Source organism: Crocuta crocuta, unplaced genomic scaffold (assembly GCF_008692635.1).
Source record: "Crocuta crocuta isolate KB4526 unplaced genomic scaffold, BGI_CrCroc_1.0 scaffold156, whole genome shotgun sequence".
Taxonomy (NCBI): Eukaryota; Metazoa; Chordata; class Mammalia; order Carnivora; family Hyaenidae; genus Crocuta; species Crocuta crocuta.
The window spans coordinates 1,169,896-1,190,815 of NW_027531308.1; the positions used below are offsets into that span (position 1 = coordinate 1,169,896).

A 20,920-nucleotide genomic window follows, 5' to 3' on the forward strand; every position below is an offset into this window, starting at 1 on the left:
TGGGGGGAGAGGGAGAGAGGCAAACCATGAGAGACTCTTGAATGCTGAGAACAAACTGAGGACTGATGGGTGTGGAGGGGAGTGGGGGGATGGGCATGGAGGAGGGCACTTTTGGGGATGAGCACTGGGTGTTATATGGAAACCAAGTTGACAATAAACTATTTGTAAAAAAAAAAAAAATAAAATAAATAATAAAAATTAAAAAAATAAATTTAAAAAAAAAATAAAAGAATGAGGTATTGTCATATGCAACAACATGGATGGATCCAGAGGGTATAATGCTAAGTTAAGTAAGTCAGAGAAAGACAAACACCTTATGATTCCACTCATATGTGACATTTATGAAACAAATGAACAACAAAAAGTAGACAAAAAATAGACTCTTAAATCCGGAAGAAACCAGTGGTTCCTAGAAAGGAAATGAGTGTGGGGACGGGTAAAATAGATCAAGGGGATTAAGCATATACTTATCTTAATGAGCATGGAGTAATGTATAAAATTGTTGAATCATATTGTACACCTGAAACTAATACAACGCTGTATGGTGATTATACTTTAATAAAAATAAAATAAGAAAAGGGGGGAAAAAGAACACCAATAATGAAGATGATTCTGGACAAGACAATGATTTATTGTAACTGGAAGTCTGAAGCCTCCAACTTTTCCTTCACTACGCTGAAGTTTCTGGATATAAACACACACACACACACACACACACACACACACACACAGAATACCTTATAAGGGAAGCTCATTTCTGGGAAAGCAAAGTCATCTCTAATGTGCTATCTCAACATTCTACTACCGCAAAAAAAAATCCTATCTTTAAAAGAAATAGTAAAAATATGTGTGCAGCTTACCCTTGCCAGGAAGAGGCAGAGAATAAAGAAGGGCGTGTGCATGCGCACATTTGTATTTGTGTTAGAAGGGGATATATTCTTGGAAAAAAATAAAGATTAAGATGACTGAGATAAGAGAGACCATCTTTTCAATGGTGCTACATCAAAATATTGGCATTCAACTAAAATCACGGTAAGTATTAGGGGACAACTTATCCACTGAATAACTGAAGCTCATTATCTTTTAAGTTAGAATAAAATCTCATGGTTAGGCCTCTGGGAAAATAAACTACCTTAACTGGAACTATATATACATACCTATTCAGAAACTTTTAAAGAGTCCATTAAGCAAGAACCGAGGCTTAATATCGCAAGAACATCAGTATGTTATTGCAAACATTTAAACAGGGCTGGGAGAGAATACAAATGCCCCAAGCCAGCTAACAAGTGGGTGCTCCTTAAAACCGGTATTCTTTAAACCAGAAACTTCTCAAGAGCTTCTCAGTAAAAAATTTAAATGTTACCTGTGTGGGTAAGTTCTAATATTTTCTTCTGATCTCTATGGGATTATCTTAAAGACCACCTTGGGGGCATATACCCTCACAAGAGAGAGACTTTCATGATGAACATCTGTTTGGGGAGACACTGAGCTGAGAGCCAGCAGGAAAGGGTGAGAAGGAAAACCAAACACCTTTTCCTCCTCTGTTATCCCAAGCAGTTTATCTCTAGCCTGACTTGCAATCTCTTAGCAAAATTACAGTCCAGAGCTTACTGGATGCCGCTTTGTAGCTTGACGTTTGGAGACCACACATTTCTACTCAGGCACACAGCTCAAGTCTCAGCCTCCTGTTCCTTACATGCCAGGCACAAAATTGTTTCTGACAAGTCAGGTAAATACGGTTTCCCTCACAGCTACATGTGCAGTGATGCTTTAGTCTTCTCTCTCTCCTGCCATCACAACCACTAGTTCTGTCATTTAAAGCTAACGTTCCACGGCATCCAACAAAACTACTGAGAAGAGAAACACTAGCTGGGTTTCAGAGAATCTGTTTAAGAAAACAAATGGGAGAAGTACTTTGATGGCTTTCAGCAGAGATGTACGAGCACATCTTATAACTCGGTCGCTGCAAGGGCAGCAGGACCTGGAGGCTGGGTTCAGGGCGGCAGAGTCCTCTGGCTTGAGAGAGAGAGAGAGAGAGAGAGAGAGACTGTTGGTTGAAAATAAAGTCAGGAAAATTTCACAACTTAGCTCTGGGCCAAGGAACTTTTGAGAGCTTGCCAGGTGATGTGGAACAACTGAAATATTTAAGAAAGTGAACGGTATAGGAAAAGAAAATAATCTTGAAAAGATTACCACCCGGACCCTCCATTACCTTATCCGAAGGGGTTCCACTCTCCACAGAGATCTGGCTCGAGTCCCAGCTCCCCCAGCTTCATAGAATATCCTCCTGTGAGCAGAGTTGGAGATTAGCTCCCCTGAATGTGACACTGATCAGCACTGGGGAGGGAACAGCTCCCTGCAGAGACTGTTCAAACCCCGCTGTTTTTCTAAGCCCTCATGGAGTCACCAACACCAAAAGCCTGAGTCAAAGAGAAACACAATTTCCCAGTCTCAATCTCTTAGGAGGGAAAAAAGGTGCTAAAGAGGAGGGAACTGCTCACCACATACAGATAATGGACACTCACGTACCATCAGGGGTATGATGAAAAGGATCGTCTCCATTTGCACACTGTCAAAACAGCCTAATCCCATGCCATCCGAGAAGATACTAAATGATCCAGTTCTCTTAGGTTAGGCTCTTTGATGCCATTTCACATCTTTTAAAAAATGTATTTGTACTTTTAAAACACAGACAGTACAGTATGAATTCATTTCAATTATTCTAGCAAGTCCAGAACAAAGCTTTATGCTCAACTGCTATAGTGTCCATCATTTTATCACTGTTCTGTTGTCTCCTTTCCTGGATTAAAGATAATCTTTTAACGTATTTTTTAAATAAAGTGTTTATTTTGGAGTAATTTTAAGTTTACAAAAAGTTGCAAAGATAGTACAAGGAGGTACCCAGTTTCACTCACTGTCCCCTAATGTTATCTCTACTATACATAAATGTACCTGCCACATTTGTAAAGATGACAAACCAACACTGATATGCCATCAGTAGCTAAATTTAAGCCTTGACTTGGATTTCAGCAGTTCTTCCATTAATATTTACTTTCCTGTTCCAGGATCCCATCCAGGAATACCAGAATGCATACAGCTGTCCTGTCTCCCTTCTCTCCTCTGGCCTGTTCTTAGTGTCTTCATATCTTCCATGACTTTGACAATGTTGAGGAGCAGTGGTCAGGTATTCTGTAAAATGTCCCTTGATTTGGGTTTGCCCGATGCTTATCTGATGATTAGTAAACTCTTATTTTTCAGTCCATACAATAGGACCAGCCTGCCCATAAAAGTGAACTATCCTTATTGAAGAGTATGTCTCATGAAGAGTGGTCCCAGATTACCAGGTACACTGAATCCAGGCTCTTTTTGAGACTCTTGTGACCTTAGATCAAGGCCTTTCACTTAACTGCATTTAATTGCACAAATTTAAAATCCTACCTCCACCACAGATTTGTCTACACTACAACTGAATCACTCAAGCCCCCCGAGGATCTTGATCTAGATTTTGAGACAACAGGTAATCAATAGAGGTGAGGAGAAAATGGGTAATTATTATTTTTTACCTGAATAAGTAACGTAATTATGAGCTGGTTGAAAAATAGCGGCCTGGGAGCTGGGCAAACCTCTGTCTGACTCTTAGGTGTATGACCTTGTCAAGTCCCTTCACAGCTCTGTACTGAGCTTTGTTATCTATAAAATGAGCCTAATTAAGGACTTAAGTCACAGGATGCTTGTGAGAAGGTAATGTGTTTTTTAAAGTAAAGAGCAGGCACAGATATGTTCACAGATGTACAGAAAAATGTGCACTGTAAATTTATTAAAAAATTTGTTTTAATTTTTTTACATTTATATTTGAGACAGAGAGAGACAGAGAGTGATCAGGGAAGGGGCAGAGAGAGAGGGAGACACAGAATCTGTAGCAGGCTCCAGGCTCTGAGCTGTCAGCACAGAGCCCAACATAGGGCTTGAACTCACGAACTATGAGATCATGACCTGAGCTGAAGTCTAACACTTAACTGACTAAGCCACCCAGGCACCCCCATCCAAATTTTGCTTAAATACAGATGTTTATAGGGGTGCCTGGGTGGCCCAGTCGGCTAAGCATCCAATTCTTATTTTGGTTCAGGTCATGACCTCACAGTCTGAGTTCGAGCCCTACATTGGGCTCTGCACTGAAAGCACGAAACCGGCTTGGGATTCTGTTCCTCTCTTTCTGTTGCTCCCCCACTTGTGTTCTGTCTCTAAATAAACTTAAAAAAATTTTTTTTAAAAATACAGATGTTTATATCATATATAGAAAAACACATTACATGGCGCAGAAACAACGGAACATGACATTACCTCTGGGTGGTGGGATTATAGAACACATTCTAAACCTTGTCCAAATGTACATGGAACCAGGAAACACACAGTAAATATTAAGAAAGAAATCTTGTGTGACCTGAGAGCTCTAACTGCCCAGGTGTCTCCATGCCAGGCCTAGAACGGTAATGGCATTGCACTGACCTCCTAGTCATGCACACTTGCTGAGGTTTTCACTCCTGCATCTCCCCATTCAGGACTGAAAGTGTCTCTCAGGTGAAGAGGGTAGAGCAGCTCACCCCAGGTCACAGGTTTAGAGAATTCTTTCCCTTTGACATCTGAAGGATTCTGGAAGATTAGTCTCTCCCACCTGGGAAACTTGAGGGCCTCCTGCTGCATTTAATCTGATGAGGTTGCAGAGGTTGAAACAACCTGTTCCCATTTTCTAAGACAATTACCCAAGGAGAGGTGTAGAGTGGGTGGTGAGCGAGGTGCTTTGAAAGCTTGGCTGACAGCTTAGCCTTGGCTTCAATAGGTTAAGTGACTTACCCCAGGGAGCTTGACAAGCCAGAGGCACAGCAAAAGACCAGAGCTCAGAATGCTAGATTGTTACTCTACCCGGCTTGGTGCTTTCAGGCGTTAGAAGGAATAGAAATGACTTCCTCTGGCAAGTCAGCCCCCTCACTCTGGAATCGTCTGCATGCCTTAATGGCTGCTGGTGTCTTTTTGTGCGAGTGTGCTCTTGATTCCCTATTCCTTTGTTGTCTCCCAGATTTCACTATTCCTGGCCAAACTGGCCAGTTTTGAGGAGTTTCCTGACTACAAGAGACAATGAAGAGGCTGCATCCTCTTTTGATTGAGACCCGCTGATAAAGAAACTCAGGTTGTAGAACAACCTGCTTACTCACCCCTTCATGCTGCCTTACAAAGTCTCAACCCCTTCCTGCTTCCTTTAAAGGAAAGGGATAAGGCTTTTTATTTTTATCTGTAAAGTCCCCNTCAGTGATGGGATGCATGCCTGCTTCAGGATGCCCATTTGGGAAATTCCTCTCCATCTCTTTCACTCTCCCCAGCACCTCCTTTCAAATATTTGTACAGTCTTTCCTTTGTGTCAGGCTCTTGTTGAAATACTTGACAGGAATGCCCACCAAATGGTGAGCTTCTCCAAGCAGAGTTTCTGCCCAGGCTGCTTCTAATTTGGTTCAAATTTAATGACGGGGGTGTGGTGGGGGTGGGGTCAAGGGTCATGCACAAGGTTATCATTTCATTTTTTCCCAAATTCCTGCCCTTTCAAGAAGGACTGGAATATGAAGAAAGAACTAGTGAGTTCAGATGTGTTCCATCTCAGTGGTAGCTAACAGCAAAACTCATAAAACTTCAGGTCTTTATCTACCTGCAAATCTTCTTTACTGCAGAGTAAGATATTAAAGAGACAGGTCCTAGGCTATTGCATCATTTTACCATTTAAAAAAAGAAAATGAAAATCACAGTTGCAGAGGATCATATGACATTGTTTAGGGTAGGGAATCCTTAATTCTAAGGAAATTAGGTCAGCTTAACGACCTACCTCAGAGATAACTGTCAGTTAAATGGACCAGTGCCAGAGAGAAAGTGAGTGAATTAATTAGGCACTTGCCATAGGTCTGTATTTTATGCATCCTAGATAGTGTTCTGGGTCACATCTGGTTCCCATCCATGGAGAGATATTCAGAGGACAGAGCAAGTAGGAAGAGATTCAGCACAATAGGGATACATACTGCCGATGCATGGTATCTAAGACACACATTAACATGTTCGAGCACATTGCTCTGCTCCTGAAGGTCTTTTTGGTTCATCAGATCAGGAACAAGGCATGGTGGGAGTGTCAGCAGCCTGGCTTCTGAGCTGACATCTGAAAGTAGCCGGTATGTGACCGTTGGCAAGAGCCTAACCTAGAGGGTCTCTTAGTTGTGAGGACATGATCCCACGTGTCAAACGAAGTAAAAGAAATGCGGTTAACAAGGTTCCCACAGGAATTACACAAAAACCAAGATTTTATTACCACTGGGAGATCACACCCACTGCTGTCACAAATTCTACCCAATTCAGATCCAATTTTTTAAGAAATATTTATCACATATCTATAGTTACAGGGGCCAAGCTTTTCATGCTCTTCCTTTGATGATCAACAGGCTTACAAAGGACACTTCAGCATGAATTTAAGACCTGGATTAGCATCTTCTACCTCCTGGTTTTGAATTTTTGAAAAGCATTTGTTGAGGAGTTAAGCAGAGGACCACAGACAGCATCACCCTCCGTAGTCTCCTCTAAATGCATGCCTTGGCACCGTCCCTGCTGAATCGAGTGCCTGTTGGTTATTGGTATTTGGTTTCTCTAATCTTATTTGGTAATAAGGAAAATGAATCACCAAACTCCATTTAAATTACTTAGCACATGAGAGGGGAAAAAAGAGAGATGATCTGCCTTTGAAGAGCCTGGTGAATGACTTCCTTAAGTGCGCAAACTCACTAGAACAATTGGTGGGTGCTTCAATCGACAATGATTGCTGTGAGAAACTCCTCAGAGAAGCACTCAAGGAAAATGAAGGTACTGGAAAGCCTGACAGAACTGCTTACCTAAGCAGCAGCATGTGTGCCCAGGTAACCCTGTGCTTGAGCTCCAGGGCGCTGCCATTCCTATGTTACAAACTGCATCCCATGGCTGGGTACAGTTGATGTCCATTGACCAACGCTTACAGAATCCATCTGTGGATTAGTTTGATCCTGAGTCACCTGAGACTGGAGACAGCTAGGAGAAGGCTGATGCTATCGGCTTACCTGTGCTGGGAGTCATTCTGGTCTGTAGATGGTATCGTCAAACACTCATCATGACCATGGAAGAGACGTACGACATGCCCACCAAGTAGGTATCCTGTGAGAGAATTATATTCTACTATGAATTGATGGGAAATTTAATAATGAGAACACCAGGTTTAAAAAAGAGTAAATTCTCTGCCTGACTTATTTCGCTCAGCATAACAGAGAAGGACAAATATCATATGTTTGCACGTATAGGAGGATTAGGAGGAACTTGACGGAGGAACAAGGGGGAGAAGAAGGGCGGAAATGGTGGGGGAAAGGGAGAGAAGCAAACCATGAGAGACTCTTGAATGCTGACAAAAACTGAGGACTGATGGATGTGGGGGGAGGGGGGGATGGGCATGGAGGAGGACACTTGTGGGGATGAGCACTGAGTGTTATGTGGAAACTAATTTGACAATAAACTATTAATAAAAAAAACTAAAACAAGAATTGAAATACTAATAAAAATTCCATTAACTTCAAAAAAAAAAAAAAAGAGTAAATTCATGCAGGGTGGAGTCAGTTATGGAAAACACCAAGAAGGAAGCATTTGGAAAATGGCAGATTTCATGAATTCTGGCCTCAGGGAGAAAAGACAAAGTCAAAACAATTCTTATTATATTTTATTTTATTTTATTTTTTATTTTATTTTATTTTATTAATTTAGAGACAGAGAGAGCGAGCAAACATGTGAGAAAAGGGGAAGGAGGAAGGGAGGGAGAGAGAGAGAGAGAGAGAGAGAGACCGACCCCCAAGTAGGCTCCATATTCAGCACAGAGCCCCATGTGGGGGTCAGTCCCGCAACCCTGGGACGATGACCCAAGCCAAAATCAAGAGAGTTGCAGGCTTAACCGAGCCACCCAGGCACCCCAAGAAAGTTAAAACAATTCTAACATTGAAAGTTAAATAGAATTTCAGAGATGTGCTCATCCAAATGTCCAACATCAAAATGTAGGGTGAAAAGTGTTGATTGAGATCATCATAAGGAAAATTATGTTGCTAGTATTAGGAAGGGAAGGATTTTCCAGTTGCTTAGGAAAATCCACCCAACACAAAATTCCTGGATAAACTCTTACAATCTTGAGGTGTCTGTTTTGTGGCCAAATCCCAATCAAACTGCAGTCATGGGGAATAAAGAGGATGCTGGGAAGGAGGGCAGCAAACTGTTATTAAGAGCTGCCTTAGGGGAAGCTGGCTTTCGAATGAATTTGACAGACACAGATTAAACCTGGAGGCCCATCTTACAGCACGAAGGAGGGCAAAATGACATTCCAGTATCCCACAGTGGATGGGCCATTACCAATAAGCACTTAGCTTTCAGCATAAGCAATTTCAATAGCCATGGAGTTCCAAGATGTATGGGAAACAATGAGCCTCAAGGACATGATGACCCATTAGTCTTCAAATAAGTTCTGTGCCTTAATTCAAGGAACAGACTAGGAGCAGGACTCCAGTCTGAGGTTTACCTTGTATGACAAAAACAGAATTTGGCAATCTGTTATCACTTTGTGTAAAAAAAATTCTCTAGGTTAGTCTGATCTCAGGAGACATATGGACTTAACATGCTCCATGTCTGCATTGGGACTTAAAAAAAAAAAAATCACACAGCTAGATCTTACTAGAGGCTACCAAAGTATTCTGGGTTTGAATTAACACAAAGAATGAGAAATCATGCCAGAGGAGAAAGAGCTGTTTATCAGTGCATCTTGTACAGGGACAGAGCAATATTCCATAGTTTCTTGTTTTAACCAGGAGAGGCAAGTTCTTCTTGAACTTTCTTTGAATATTCACAAATCCCTTCCCAATTTTCCTCTACCTTACTGTACTAAGAGTTTCACTTGTAGAACCTTTTTTTACATTGAAATAATTCATGTATACTGTACGGGAAATCTTAACAGCCAATTTATTTAGAAAAATTAAAATCTTCCATGATCATGCTCTTGATTAAACTCTCTGTCATCTCATGGTGGTGAGGCCATGCCCCATTTGGCTCCATCATTTGCAGTCCTCAGCCTCCTCCAATCAATACTCTATTCACACAGAGAAAACTGCCAAGGGCCGGTGCACTGTGGCTCTTCCTAATTGAAATATATCAGGCAATATTCAGGAAAGAAGGGTCATGAGGAGGATCACTTATGCTCTCAGGGCTGGAGTGGGCTTCTCACCAGGGGATGCTGAGAGGGCATTTTCTGTAGGGCCAGACGACTCAGGTGACGAGCCATCCAGGCTAAATTAGAAGAGCACTCAAAACTTCGATAAGAACCTTTCTGACATGATTTGCAAACATTCCTTAATTAATCTCCACAAGTTGTCTGTTGCGACTGGGAAATATTTTTATTCCTACAGTGAAAACGAAAAATTAACATGGAGAAGATTCAGCCAACACTCTTCCTTGACGAAGACTGAACCCCAGAGCCTCTTGATTCCTGATAGAAAGGGAATAACAACAGACTCAGGGTGGTGAGTTAGTTTCAGTGTAAAAGGAGAGGGCGAAGTATAGCCTGTCTTTTTAAAGCCTTTCACGAGTTGCTGAAAGAGTTAATAATCCATCATTTCCTGACTGTTTGGCTACAATGTGAGCCTTCTAAAACTGGAGCAGTGCCTTGACATCCTTAATTTTCCCTCTGTTTTCAAACATCGTTTCATACAAGAGAATTCCCAGCTTGAAAACACTTGCCTCAAGATTAAAATTTGGGTTAAAGCTGTGGTATGAATATTTCTTTAAAATTCTGATCTTGCTGTAAGGTGCTAGAATATAATATGATAACCTATAGGGTCACTGGCATTTGATTATTCTGCTCAGCTGCAGTATTATCCATGGGTAAGGTAAGGCCAGTATATTTATTCTATAACGTAAAAGGTGCATTGACTTTGCCTGGTTCCAAGAAATAGGATATGTTGAACAAACTTTGGTGATCTTACTTCCAAGGGAAAAATAAAACACTGAGAGCATTTTGTTTTTGTGAAATGGCCCTCCATAAACACAAGTAAAAACAAATGGCCAAACACACTTTTATTATAGAGAAAGTCCTTCCACCTGCCTGGAGAGATGCGCTGGGAAGAAAGAGTAACAGTATCACCTCCTTGGCAAAAAATCTCTTCTAAGACTGCAGTAGCTGGGGCCTATATACTTATAACGAGTAATTATAAATGAAAAGGAAAAGTCAGCGGGAGAAGGAAAGTACATATCCAAACCCTGCATGCATACATACTAAAAGAAGAGTGGGCTCTAAAGATTAAAAGATGTTGTCAGGAAAGCCCATGTAATCAGAAACTGGGACAGAAAATCATCCATACCCACATCAGAGAAAGACATTCAGGTGGACTAAAATAATGCTAGCTGTGTAGCAAGGCAGTAGGTAGGAGCTGGGAAACAGCAGAAAATGTCAATATATACAGCTCAAGACAGACTGGAAGGTTGATGACTGAATGCACTTTAAAAAAGCACACCTTGGGGCACCTGGGTGGCTCAGTCGGGTAAGCAGCAGACTTCAGCTCAGGTCATGATTACATGGTTCATGGGCTTGAGCCCTGTGTCAGGCTCTGTGCTGACAGCTCAGAGCCTGGAGCCTGCTTCAGATTCTGTGTCTCCCTTTCTCTCGGCCCCTCCTCCCATAGTGCTCTGTCTCTCAAAGGTGAATAAATGTTAAAAAAAAAAAAAAAAAAAAAAGCACACCTTCTTCAATGCTACTTCCTGAGCACGTAGGATGTACGTTCCAGAGTGTTTGCATAAAAGAGGCATCCACTTGTATGTTCCCATTGGAAACGGAGAGATGCTATAGCAGAAACAGAAATGAGACATCCTTTAAATAACTGGGCTCATCCTGGGAGAAGGAGCTCACCTAGAATTCCAAGGACTGAATTCAAGAATCTCACTGTCATCAGGCTCTTTGTGCATAGCCTGTGGGAGACTGCTGCACTCAATCCAGGAGCATGCTTCAAAGGGGGACACTTCCTTCAGGGAAGAGGAGGTTTTCAGCTATAGAGGTAGCAAACAAGTGCTGACTTCATCCCTCAGCTGGATCCCTGATTCAAAAGGAAGTCATAAAATGTCTATTCGTGCTGGGAGAAGAGAATTCACAAATGGGAACAATTACTCTGGCATTTGTTCCAGGCCAAGTAAAATCTGCTGGCAGGATGGGTGCCAAGAAGCTTACAAACCTCTGACACTTCTCTGATATTCAGACACTGAGGGCTTGATGTCAGCGATGCCTAACACTCATCCCCAGGTGCAAAATCTCACCAGCATCTTTCAACCACTGTGACATCCCATTCGCCAAGAGCATTTTAAATTCTCCATTTCTCCAACATAAGCTTATTTTCCTAGACCCTGTTCTTTTCAGCTGGTTCACTGGACAAGAACTAAACCACATGAGAAATTCAGAGTAATAGTAGCTCACGTTGGTTTTTCTTAGAACGTGCCCGGGGCATTGTGGCAGAGTTTGCTGGGCACAATACTCTCATCTGAAAGGATAACTAACAGTTAAATTCAGGGCCCCATGACAACGTGACAAGGGAGAGAATTCAACATCTCTCCAATATACTGTGGAAAAGTTTCTTATCCTACCCAACCTATTGTGGCTCATTTTGCCTTGGCCATTAGTTCTTAAAGGAAAATATTCTAGAAATGAAAAGATGCCTGGTAGGAGGTACTTACAAGGTATCTTTCAGAGGACACACTGACGAGGATGAGGTCATCACCAATTCGAACTTTCTCTCCCTCGGATCTCTGTTTGGAAGCAGGATGTATGGTCCACCAACAGGCTTCTCCTACATAAATGCTCATTGAGTTAGTCATTGCTTCATGGAAACCAGAGTCCCTAAGTCTGTCCCTCATTCTCCTTTCTCCTGAGAACAATCCATCAAGCACCTATGTGTACACATAAACAAACCCCAGACCTCAATTTCTATTCAGCCCCATATCTGCTAGACTATGTCTATCACTTTCGTGAGTTTTGGGACAGAGTTTTGGAGAGAGTATTGGAAGCCAGAGCCTTTCAATATTTTTAATAGATGTAGAAAAATGTTTTCATCATAGGTACTTACAAATCTTCGTGGGTCTACTGACTACTTACACACTTTTATTTGTGCCACACTCTCCATGAAATTCTACTAAAACATAAGCAATTGTACTAAAAACATTAGAGATTTTCAAAAGGCCCAAATCTACAAAGACTCAGACAGCTGGTGAGAAGTTGATAGCAAAGAAGAGAATTTGGAAAAAATAAAGCAGATAGATGCTTTCAGTGAAGAGAAGCTAACACCCAAGTCTTCAAGAAATTAAGAAAAGGGAGAAGTTGATCTCAACAAATAAAGTCATCCTTGCTTTGGATTTCCCAGAAGTCTCTGGGATGGGAGGTAAGTTACTTGTGAAAGTACCAGCAGAATATGGGCTTGAAAACAAGAGAATGGGCTAAAAGCTATAAAGAAACTGTTAACTCCTGGCCTCCTCCTCTCTACCCTGCATAACCAAATGACCCATCCTCTTCTCCCCTACAGAAGATGAAGAAATAAATCCACAGAATGACCAACCATCAAAGTTCTGGTTTTGTAATATCAAGCACTGTCAAACAAGAAAGTAAAAACTATTGCTAAAAATAGGGAATCATTAACATGTTATACCCTGATTAGTAAAGCCTCAGCTCCTTTCCCTTGGCCTCTATTCCTCATACACCAGCCACAATGTTAAGTTTCCTCCTCACCTCAAATTCAAGGATTCCTCTTCCAGGAAGCCACACCACCCAAGATAAAACACACTAGTGTCTGCGCATCTCCAGGGAAATGCCTAGTCCTTGCCAGATTACCCAAAAGTGAGGATTAACAGATGGCAAGCCACAGCCACACAATCAGGGTTTCCGGTCAGCCTTGATCTAACCATGAAGGGAGACCAAGGATCACCTGACATCTGAGCCAAGTCACTAACATGAATTAGAAGAACAAAACAAACCCTGGGGAAAGGGACTGTAGGAAACAAAGATTATGGAGAGCCAAAGAAAACTTTTAAAAGTCATATAATTAATCATCTCAGGTAAGAGAAAGCTTCATTCATGAAACAGCAAGGAAAGTGTCCATGAATGATCTCTTGGGAGGAAAACTCCTGGATCCTGAAAGAGAGAGAAAGAAACAAGACAGTTATAGGATACAGTTGAAAAAAAAATCTCCCAAGGGGCGCCTGGGTAGCTCAGTCGGTTGAGCATCCAACTTCGGCTCAGGTCATGATCTCGTGGTTCGTGAGTTCAAGCCCCACATTGGGCTTGGTGCCGACAGCTCCGAGCCTGGAGCTTGCTTCGGATTCTGTCACTCTCCCTCTCTCTGCCCCTCCCATGATTGTGGTCTGTCTCTCTCTGTCTCTCAATGACAAATAAGCATGAAGAAGAAGAGGAAGAGGAAGAGGAAGAAGAAGAAGAAGAAAGAAAAAAATCTCCCCAAAAGAATGAGAAGAAACAGATTAGAAATAGGAGTAAAGAGATGCTCAGAAAACCGATCTAGTGGATTTGCAGAAAGCATGAACAGAGAAAACAAAATGAGGAATTAATGAAGAAATAGTATTAAACATTACTCAAAGCTGGAAGGCAAGCATTTAGATTGAAAAGGCCCACAAAGTCCCTACCACAATGGAAAGAGACCCATACCAGGGTCCATTCTTGTGAGACTTGGAACAAAAAGGATTTATGCCCATACACATCACTGTGGAATTTTAGACAGAAGAGCAAAAGAGAAGATCTAAGTAGCTCTCAGGAAATGTAAACAGGTAATACACAAAAGATTGGGAATCTGAATGTAGATATCTCAATAGCCAGGCCATAAGTTAGAAGAAAATGAAGAAAGCCTTCAAGATGCAGAGGAAAAGATTTATTTTCAATGTAGAATACTATGCATTACTTGTGAAACTTGATTTAAACTTTTTAGACGATGATTTACCTCCCATGGATCTTTTCTGTAAAAGCTACTGGATAATGGACTCCACCAAAGTGACGTGGTAAACCAACGAGGGAGAAAAACATGAGATCCACGAAACATGGAATCTAGAAGAGAGGCAAAGGAAATTTCCTGGATGATGGTGGATGTTTCTAGAAGAGGACACTGATACAATAGCTAATATGATTAAATCCGATTAGGGGAAAGTTTCAGTTCTATAGGACACTTTGAAACGAATGAGTGACTGGGTCACAGAAAATAAAGCAAACAATTCTCTCAAAAGTCTTAAGTCATTATTGACTAATGTCAATAGAATGAATGTATAGGACTTTTCCAATTACAATCTCCAAGACTGACAGCTGGTTTATATTTAGTGGCCCACTTAACAATCAGTGAGTGTGGCATTTCATTCATTTTGTAACTGTCAGCAAAGGTTGACAACACCTTAGAGGAAATTGTATTTTAAGAATAACACTTTAGCTGGAAACAAAGCAACCTCAAATCAAATGCAAATATGATCTCATTTTAAGGGGAAAAACAGAATGGGGCCTACTCTTCCACTTTGTACACAAATGAGAAGAAGTGGAGAGGCAGGGCTTCTCCTCAGGAATTCTCAGACACCCCTGAGCATAATGCAGAGATGGCAGAGTTCTTTTTCTAGATCATCTGTAAAATCAGACAATCTAGATCATTCCCTTAGGAACTGACACAATACTGGAACAACAACAGAAACTTTTGTCCTTTGGCTACCTAACAATGGAACTTCCTGCCATGATATTAAAGACCGTATTCAAATTAGACTCTTCCTGCAGTGTGACATAGAATGCTTTCTCTTCTCTGGCCTTTGTTCCTATCCTTTTTCCAGGCCTGGGGCTTCTGTTTTAGAGCAGGTTCTATTCAACCTTCTTCCAGCAAATTCTCATTCAGTTTGGGTTTAATCTGAATTAATTTCTGTCATTTGCAACCAAGAATCCTGATTGATACATAGCCCAACCTGTAAGTGGAGGAGAAATTCCATATACATTGCCCTTGATGGATGGTCAGATTACCTATGAATATCTCCAAGCCACACAGAATCCCCTATACGTCAGGGCCAGCTGTTATGTTGCTGGATAATTGCAGATATTGCAAAGTGGTTTTCTTCACTGGGGTGAAATGTGCCTCCTTTCAACTTCTCTCCCACTACTCCATTAGTCTATGGAATAACCCACAGCAAGTCAGACCCTTCTCTGATACCATAGCTGTTAACCAGGTATAGTTATGTTGGTCCTCTCTTCATTTCTGGTTTCCAGGGAGAACCTGCATCATCCTGGTCCCCACCTTTCTTAGCATCCACCTCCTGACTGTTAATACTTTTGACTGACCTCACAACAAAACACAACAAAGCCAGTGTTTCCCAAATTACATGACTGTGGTGAAAGCATTATGTTGTCCTTCATTCTTAGTTCCTATGTTTCCATCACACGATTCTCTCTTATTCCCCTAAATTTTATCAGACCTATTTCTTGACCCCACTGGTTGAATGGCTTGGAATTCCAAATGAAGAACATATTCAGTATTCTTCTCAAAGGCCCTTAGCCCGAGACCCCAGTGAGCAGGAGATCTGGGAGCGTTGACTTACCTGTGGCATGTTCCCGTAGACCTACATCAAAGGCAAGTTTATCTGTCTGGGATCTTGATGTGGTCAAACATGTTAGATACTGTGAAACAAGAGCAGATGCTAGTGAAGTCCTACTCTTCTATCAGGTCTTGGCATCTCACCACTAGTTGGCTTCCAGTTGTCAGTTTCAATACTGAGCTACTGTACAAAGGACCTGTTTACCACATTCAACGATATAACAAATTTGAAATATACTTTTAATAGTGTATTTAAAAACCTCAAAGATATTCTTCTCTGGTGACCCAGTGATTTAACTTCTAGGACTATATGCTACAGATAGAAGTTTGAAATTAATATTTCAAACATATTTGATAATATGCTTTAGTTCCAAGATACTGAGAAACTTTAAATTGGAGACAATATAAATGGAACATCTACAGCCAACATTAATGGAAGGGTTAATAAACTTTGACCCTTCATTTTATGAATACGTTACCGTTAAGAGTATTTATCAAGAGTATGTAATAGCATGGAAGATATGCAAAACAGCACATTTGCACAGTTAACAGGTGCCGGCAATTTAAATGCCTGGCAACTAGGCTGAAAGGAATTACACCAAAATGGTATCTGAAGTTCTCTTTGGACACTGAGGGGGGCCATGATGATTCCCCTACTTCTATTTATTTTGGTTTTCAAGCTTTCTATGAATTTCAGAACTTCTCAATGTGTATGAGTCCCCCTCCCCGCACTTATTATAAAAATACATGTGCATGTAAAACTTAATATTGATATTTAAAATAACTTAATAAAAGGGCGCCTGGGTGGCTTAGTCGGTTAAGCATCCGACTTTTGCTTAGGTCATGATCTCGCGGTTCGTGGGTTCGAGCCCCGCGTCGGGCTCTGTGCTGACTGCCAGCTCAGAGCCTGGAGCCTGTTTCAAGTCTGTGACTCCCTCTCTCTCTGACCCTCCCCTGCTCACGCTGTCTCTCTCTCTCTCTCTCTCCTAGAAATAAATAAAACATTAAAAAAAAAAAACAACTTAATAATGAAAAAAGAAAAGCCATGGCCTGTTCTTTGCCTCCTTTACTGACAGGCACAGTGACTTGGAATCAGACTGGTTGGCAGATAAGTACTTGGAATGGGCTTTCTGAGTTATACTTCTATTTTTCTGCAACAGAAAAATGGAGAATCATTGGTTGTCCAAAATCATATGTCACAGGCTTCATTCTCAGATCTGCTCCTAAAAAGAATTAGCTAGTAGAGAGTTTATGTTAATGGTTGAGTCACAATTTTTCTGGGCATTGGGGACAATAAATGTAATAATAAGTCACAAAATCTTTCACATCTCTACCATGCTGTTAGCCCAAGTTGTCAGAGCCATGAGAAGTGTGCTGTTTGAGGTTTTGTTTAGTCTGTTCAGGTAGGAAAAGAGAGGCATTAAGGTTTTATTTACCCTACAGATAAGCACCAGGTTCTGAAAGATACATGAACTCATCTCAGTTCTAGACATAGTCAGGATACAAAGTTTCCCCAACTCTCTAAATGTCCCCATCTCCTGCTCCAATAACCTTCCATTTGGTCACTTTTGTTCTCTGTCCTTTGCCATGAAAGACTACAACAGAGGAATGTTCAGGCTGAAAAGGTCAACTTCTTACCAGTGCTCAGGGAAGAAAAAAAAAAAGCTTCAATAAATAATTTAAGAGGCAGCTGCAGCTCCCACTGCCAATCTGACAGTTCAAGCTCTGAGATGACCTGCACAGCATATACTGCAGGCCTCAATATGTGAAAATGGAAGTCTTGAATTAATGTAACATTTTCCACCAGGGCCAGAGAAAGAAGACAAGCCTTCCTTACACTGATACCAAGTGACGATGAGAGATACAGAGATGGAAGCAAACAGGATTAGAGCTGGTCCGTGTTACATTCGACTAAGATCACGATAGTCTCCTTAACACGCCCTGCAAAAGCTCTATAGTATCTGTATTTTACTAATTATATTTACCTAAAACTTGAACACTTTTTCTCAAGTTACACTGAGTTTTCACCATTTTGGTTAGTTCTGGTTCTAGACCCCGAATTAATTACAGCCCAATGAGCTTTCTGTGATGGCTTTGCTCTTTATCTTCCTACAGCCTCTGGATTAACATAATACTTTCCAATTATTCCAGGACTGAAGGCAATGGATACTATCCCATTTCCTTTAGCTAGTCAAAGAGTAGAAATTTCATAAAAATCTCATTTGATTGATTTTTCTTCTGTGCTGGTTATCTTTATATGCTTAAGGAATTATTTCATGGTTTATTTCTTGATCAATTGAACAAATACTTATTAAGCGTCTAGTATGGGGCACTGTCCTTGATACGGTTAGGTTTAGTTAAATTTAAAAAAGAAGAGATACAGTCCCTTTCTCCCTGGAGTGGGGAGGAGGGTGGTCAGACATTAGGCAAATACATAACTGCAAAACGAGTAAGTCATATGAAGAAAATGCAAAGCAATAATGTGCTCTAATTATTTACATTCTAAATTACTTGTGCTGTTAACATAATCTAGATACTTGGTGGTTTCCTATACTTCCTCCCCTCTTCATCTTTTTCCTCCTCCTCGAATGGTGAAAGCAGACATCCAGGTGTGCTTACCATTCCGCTGAAGGAGTGCCGCAGGAGAATCGCATGGCCATATAGCAGGGTCCTGTGGCCACCTCCTTGTGCTGCCTGTGGGGAAGGACAAGGAAGAATGTCAGCACGGGCCTCTTGCGGCCCCTCTAGAGCAAAGCAGGACAAGAATTCTGGAAGACAGACTACAAAGGAAAGACCCATTGCAAAGCTCCCCAGGAATTCATTCTAGAAGCGAGTGGCCAGCCTAGGGGCGAGGGGGAGACTGGTGACCACAGCCATGCAACATCCTTGGGAGAAGGTGTGTGAAGCCACACCTCTTCTTGGAAAAATCCCCTGCCCAGGATCAGCAGAAACCCGAGCTGTTGTACCAGAGAAGCGTGTAAATGAGATAGGTACTGCTTACCTTCCTTTGAAACTTCTCAGAAGCATTCAGAGTGAGAGAGAGAAACAAATGTGATGTAACTATAGCCTAGCGACAGAAAGGCAGCTTGGGGGGGCAGGCATATGGTAGTATTCTGTGCCCTGCGGTCTTTTCCCTTGAAGGCACGTGGTCTTCTGCCCAATCACTTAAATGGGTCCTATTTACCCAGATCTCACCATTCCAGACAGCTCTGACACCCAGGACTTTCAAAGGGCAACCAGCAATGCAGAAATAGACCCATCAGTTGAAGGACCATCTCGGTTACCTTCTCTGTCTCCCCAGGTAACTCCACTTTGGCTGTTCACTCAGTGGTCTCTCCCAGCGGGAGGGGCACAAGTGAAGAGACAACTCAACATAACGCCACTGTGTCTGCTTCTTTTTTCCTTCCTCTGTCTCATTCACCCACCACTGTCTGGACCGAATAATATATAATCTGAGACAAAGCTATTATTTATTGTCATGATTCCTGAGTTGGTAATATGGAAAAACTGAAATGTACAAAGAAATCCTAGAATTTGTTGGCATCTACTTTTTCAAGCTTTTCCTTAAATCTCTTCTCCATCCTGTTACCCTGCCCTCAGAAACAGTCAGGTCATTTTGATCGCACATATCCCTTAGGAAAAAATGTTTGAGCATAGGACCCCGTACCTAAATATGCACAAGCATCCAAAGCCTGAGATGAAAATAAACCATCAAGAGAAATTCTAACATTTTCCTTCTACTTGCCAAGAACACCTCTTAGGCATCACATTTTATTTAGACCTACCCACGAGCAGCCCCAGGGGCTGGTTTGAGGTCTGCTCCTCTCCTTTGCCTCCCCTGCCCTCAGAGCAGTGAACAAAGAAGGGGAAAGCCGGTGGTATGGAGAGAAGGCACAGGTCTGAAATAATAAGGTCTAGAGTAATTTTATTTCAACTCAATTTGGATTAAAAGAATCGCTCTGTTGGAGAGATAATTTTTCATGTCATACCAGGAGCCTAAAGAAAAGAAAAATGATAGATGGGGTATCATGTTTTTTAAAAAGCTCATAAGTGTATATAAAGGTGGCTGTGCTTTCCTCACAACGACAGAGGTATTTAAGATATTTAAGGGCTCCCCAGACTTTAATACGGTAGAGGAATCACACATTCTTTGTACTATTTCCGAATTTCTCAAAACCATTCGCACTAACTTTAGTTGCTGTATTTACAAATGCGTCAACAGCGATGTTAAAATTAGTCGTACCCAATAATTTCCACAGCTTGGCAGTCTGGTATTTTCCCCGTACACTTGCAATATTGTTAAGTGAATTGATAGCAGCACAGTGGCTCAGGTGTGGGAGGAAACTCCCTAACCAATCCGATCTCTCAAACTGTACTGAGGAAATGACATGTCCTCATGTTAACTGTAGGTCATACCTTCGTCTTTGTCCCTATCAACTCAGTGAATCATCTTAAAAAGAGCCCAGCATTGCTGACCACAAAATGTGGCACTCAAGAGCTTGTGCTCCCCCTCTTCTCTGACACTGTTGGAAACATCTCCTGGCCCTCACTGTCTTTACTATGGTGCCAACAGAAAAGCAGAGAGAGGAAGCCCAAGCATCCCACTGGGACTGAACGCGGCAGCACTGTGCAGAACGCGGCAGGGTTTGCCTCTCAACGCCTCCCTCTGCCACGGCTGTGGCTCTTTCCACTGCTGGACCCTGCTCCTCTGCACTCACTTTACCAGGACTGTGGTAGAGCCTGTGAACTGGCACTTCTCACAAGTCCCAGGGGACAGGATTCTGATGTTGCCGGTCCATGGATGACATTCTGAGAGCTACTGCTTTAGGAATGATCAAGCTTCAGTTCTTGGCAAGAGTAGAGGACCTTTGGGTGCAGAAGCTTTGACAATCATCATCCCACTGAGAGCTCCTTGGGCACACACCATGTGTAGGTGCTTTCCAGAACATTGGCTCGTCCTCATGATTCTTCTAGGGAGGAACCATCTCCCCCATTGACAATGTGAGGAATTTGAAGTGCAAAGAGGGTCAGTGTTTTGCCGTATATGGCTGGTGGTGGGGGTGGTAGTGGTGCGAAGTGACTCAAGGTCAACTCCAGAACTTGAGCCCACTTTGCCCTAGTTTTTATAATACATTCATTTTCCTATCATGTACAAAATCAGTGTACAAAGCAACCAGGAAAGCAGGAGAGAAAGAGACTTCCTCAGCTCTTGAAGGAGAATTGATACAATAGGGATTTAATGA

At 41.7% G+C, this 20,920-nt stretch overlaps 1 protein-coding gene across 1 annotated transcript in view; it reads right to left on the bottom strand.

The window, feature by feature from the left end:
* The window catches only part of RYR3 (ryanodine receptor 3), a 373,605-nt gene that overhangs the window by 290,528 nt on the left and 62,157 nt on the right, over positions 1–20,920 (bottom strand). The window contains exons 4-9 of the mRNA XM_077771636.1: positions 18,297–18,371; positions 15,682–15,760; positions 11,800–11,912; positions 10,819–10,918; positions 7,119–7,212; positions 2,213–2,287 (exon numbers count right to left, since the gene is read on the bottom strand). Coding sequence (XP_077627762.1) covers positions 2,213–2,287; positions 7,119–7,212; positions 10,819–10,918; positions 11,800–11,912; positions 15,682–15,760; positions 18,297–18,371 — 536 coding nt within the window. The remainder of the gene's footprint in view (positions 1–2,212; positions 2,288–7,118; positions 7,213–10,818; positions 10,919–11,799; positions 11,913–15,681; positions 15,761–18,296; positions 18,372–20,920) is intronic.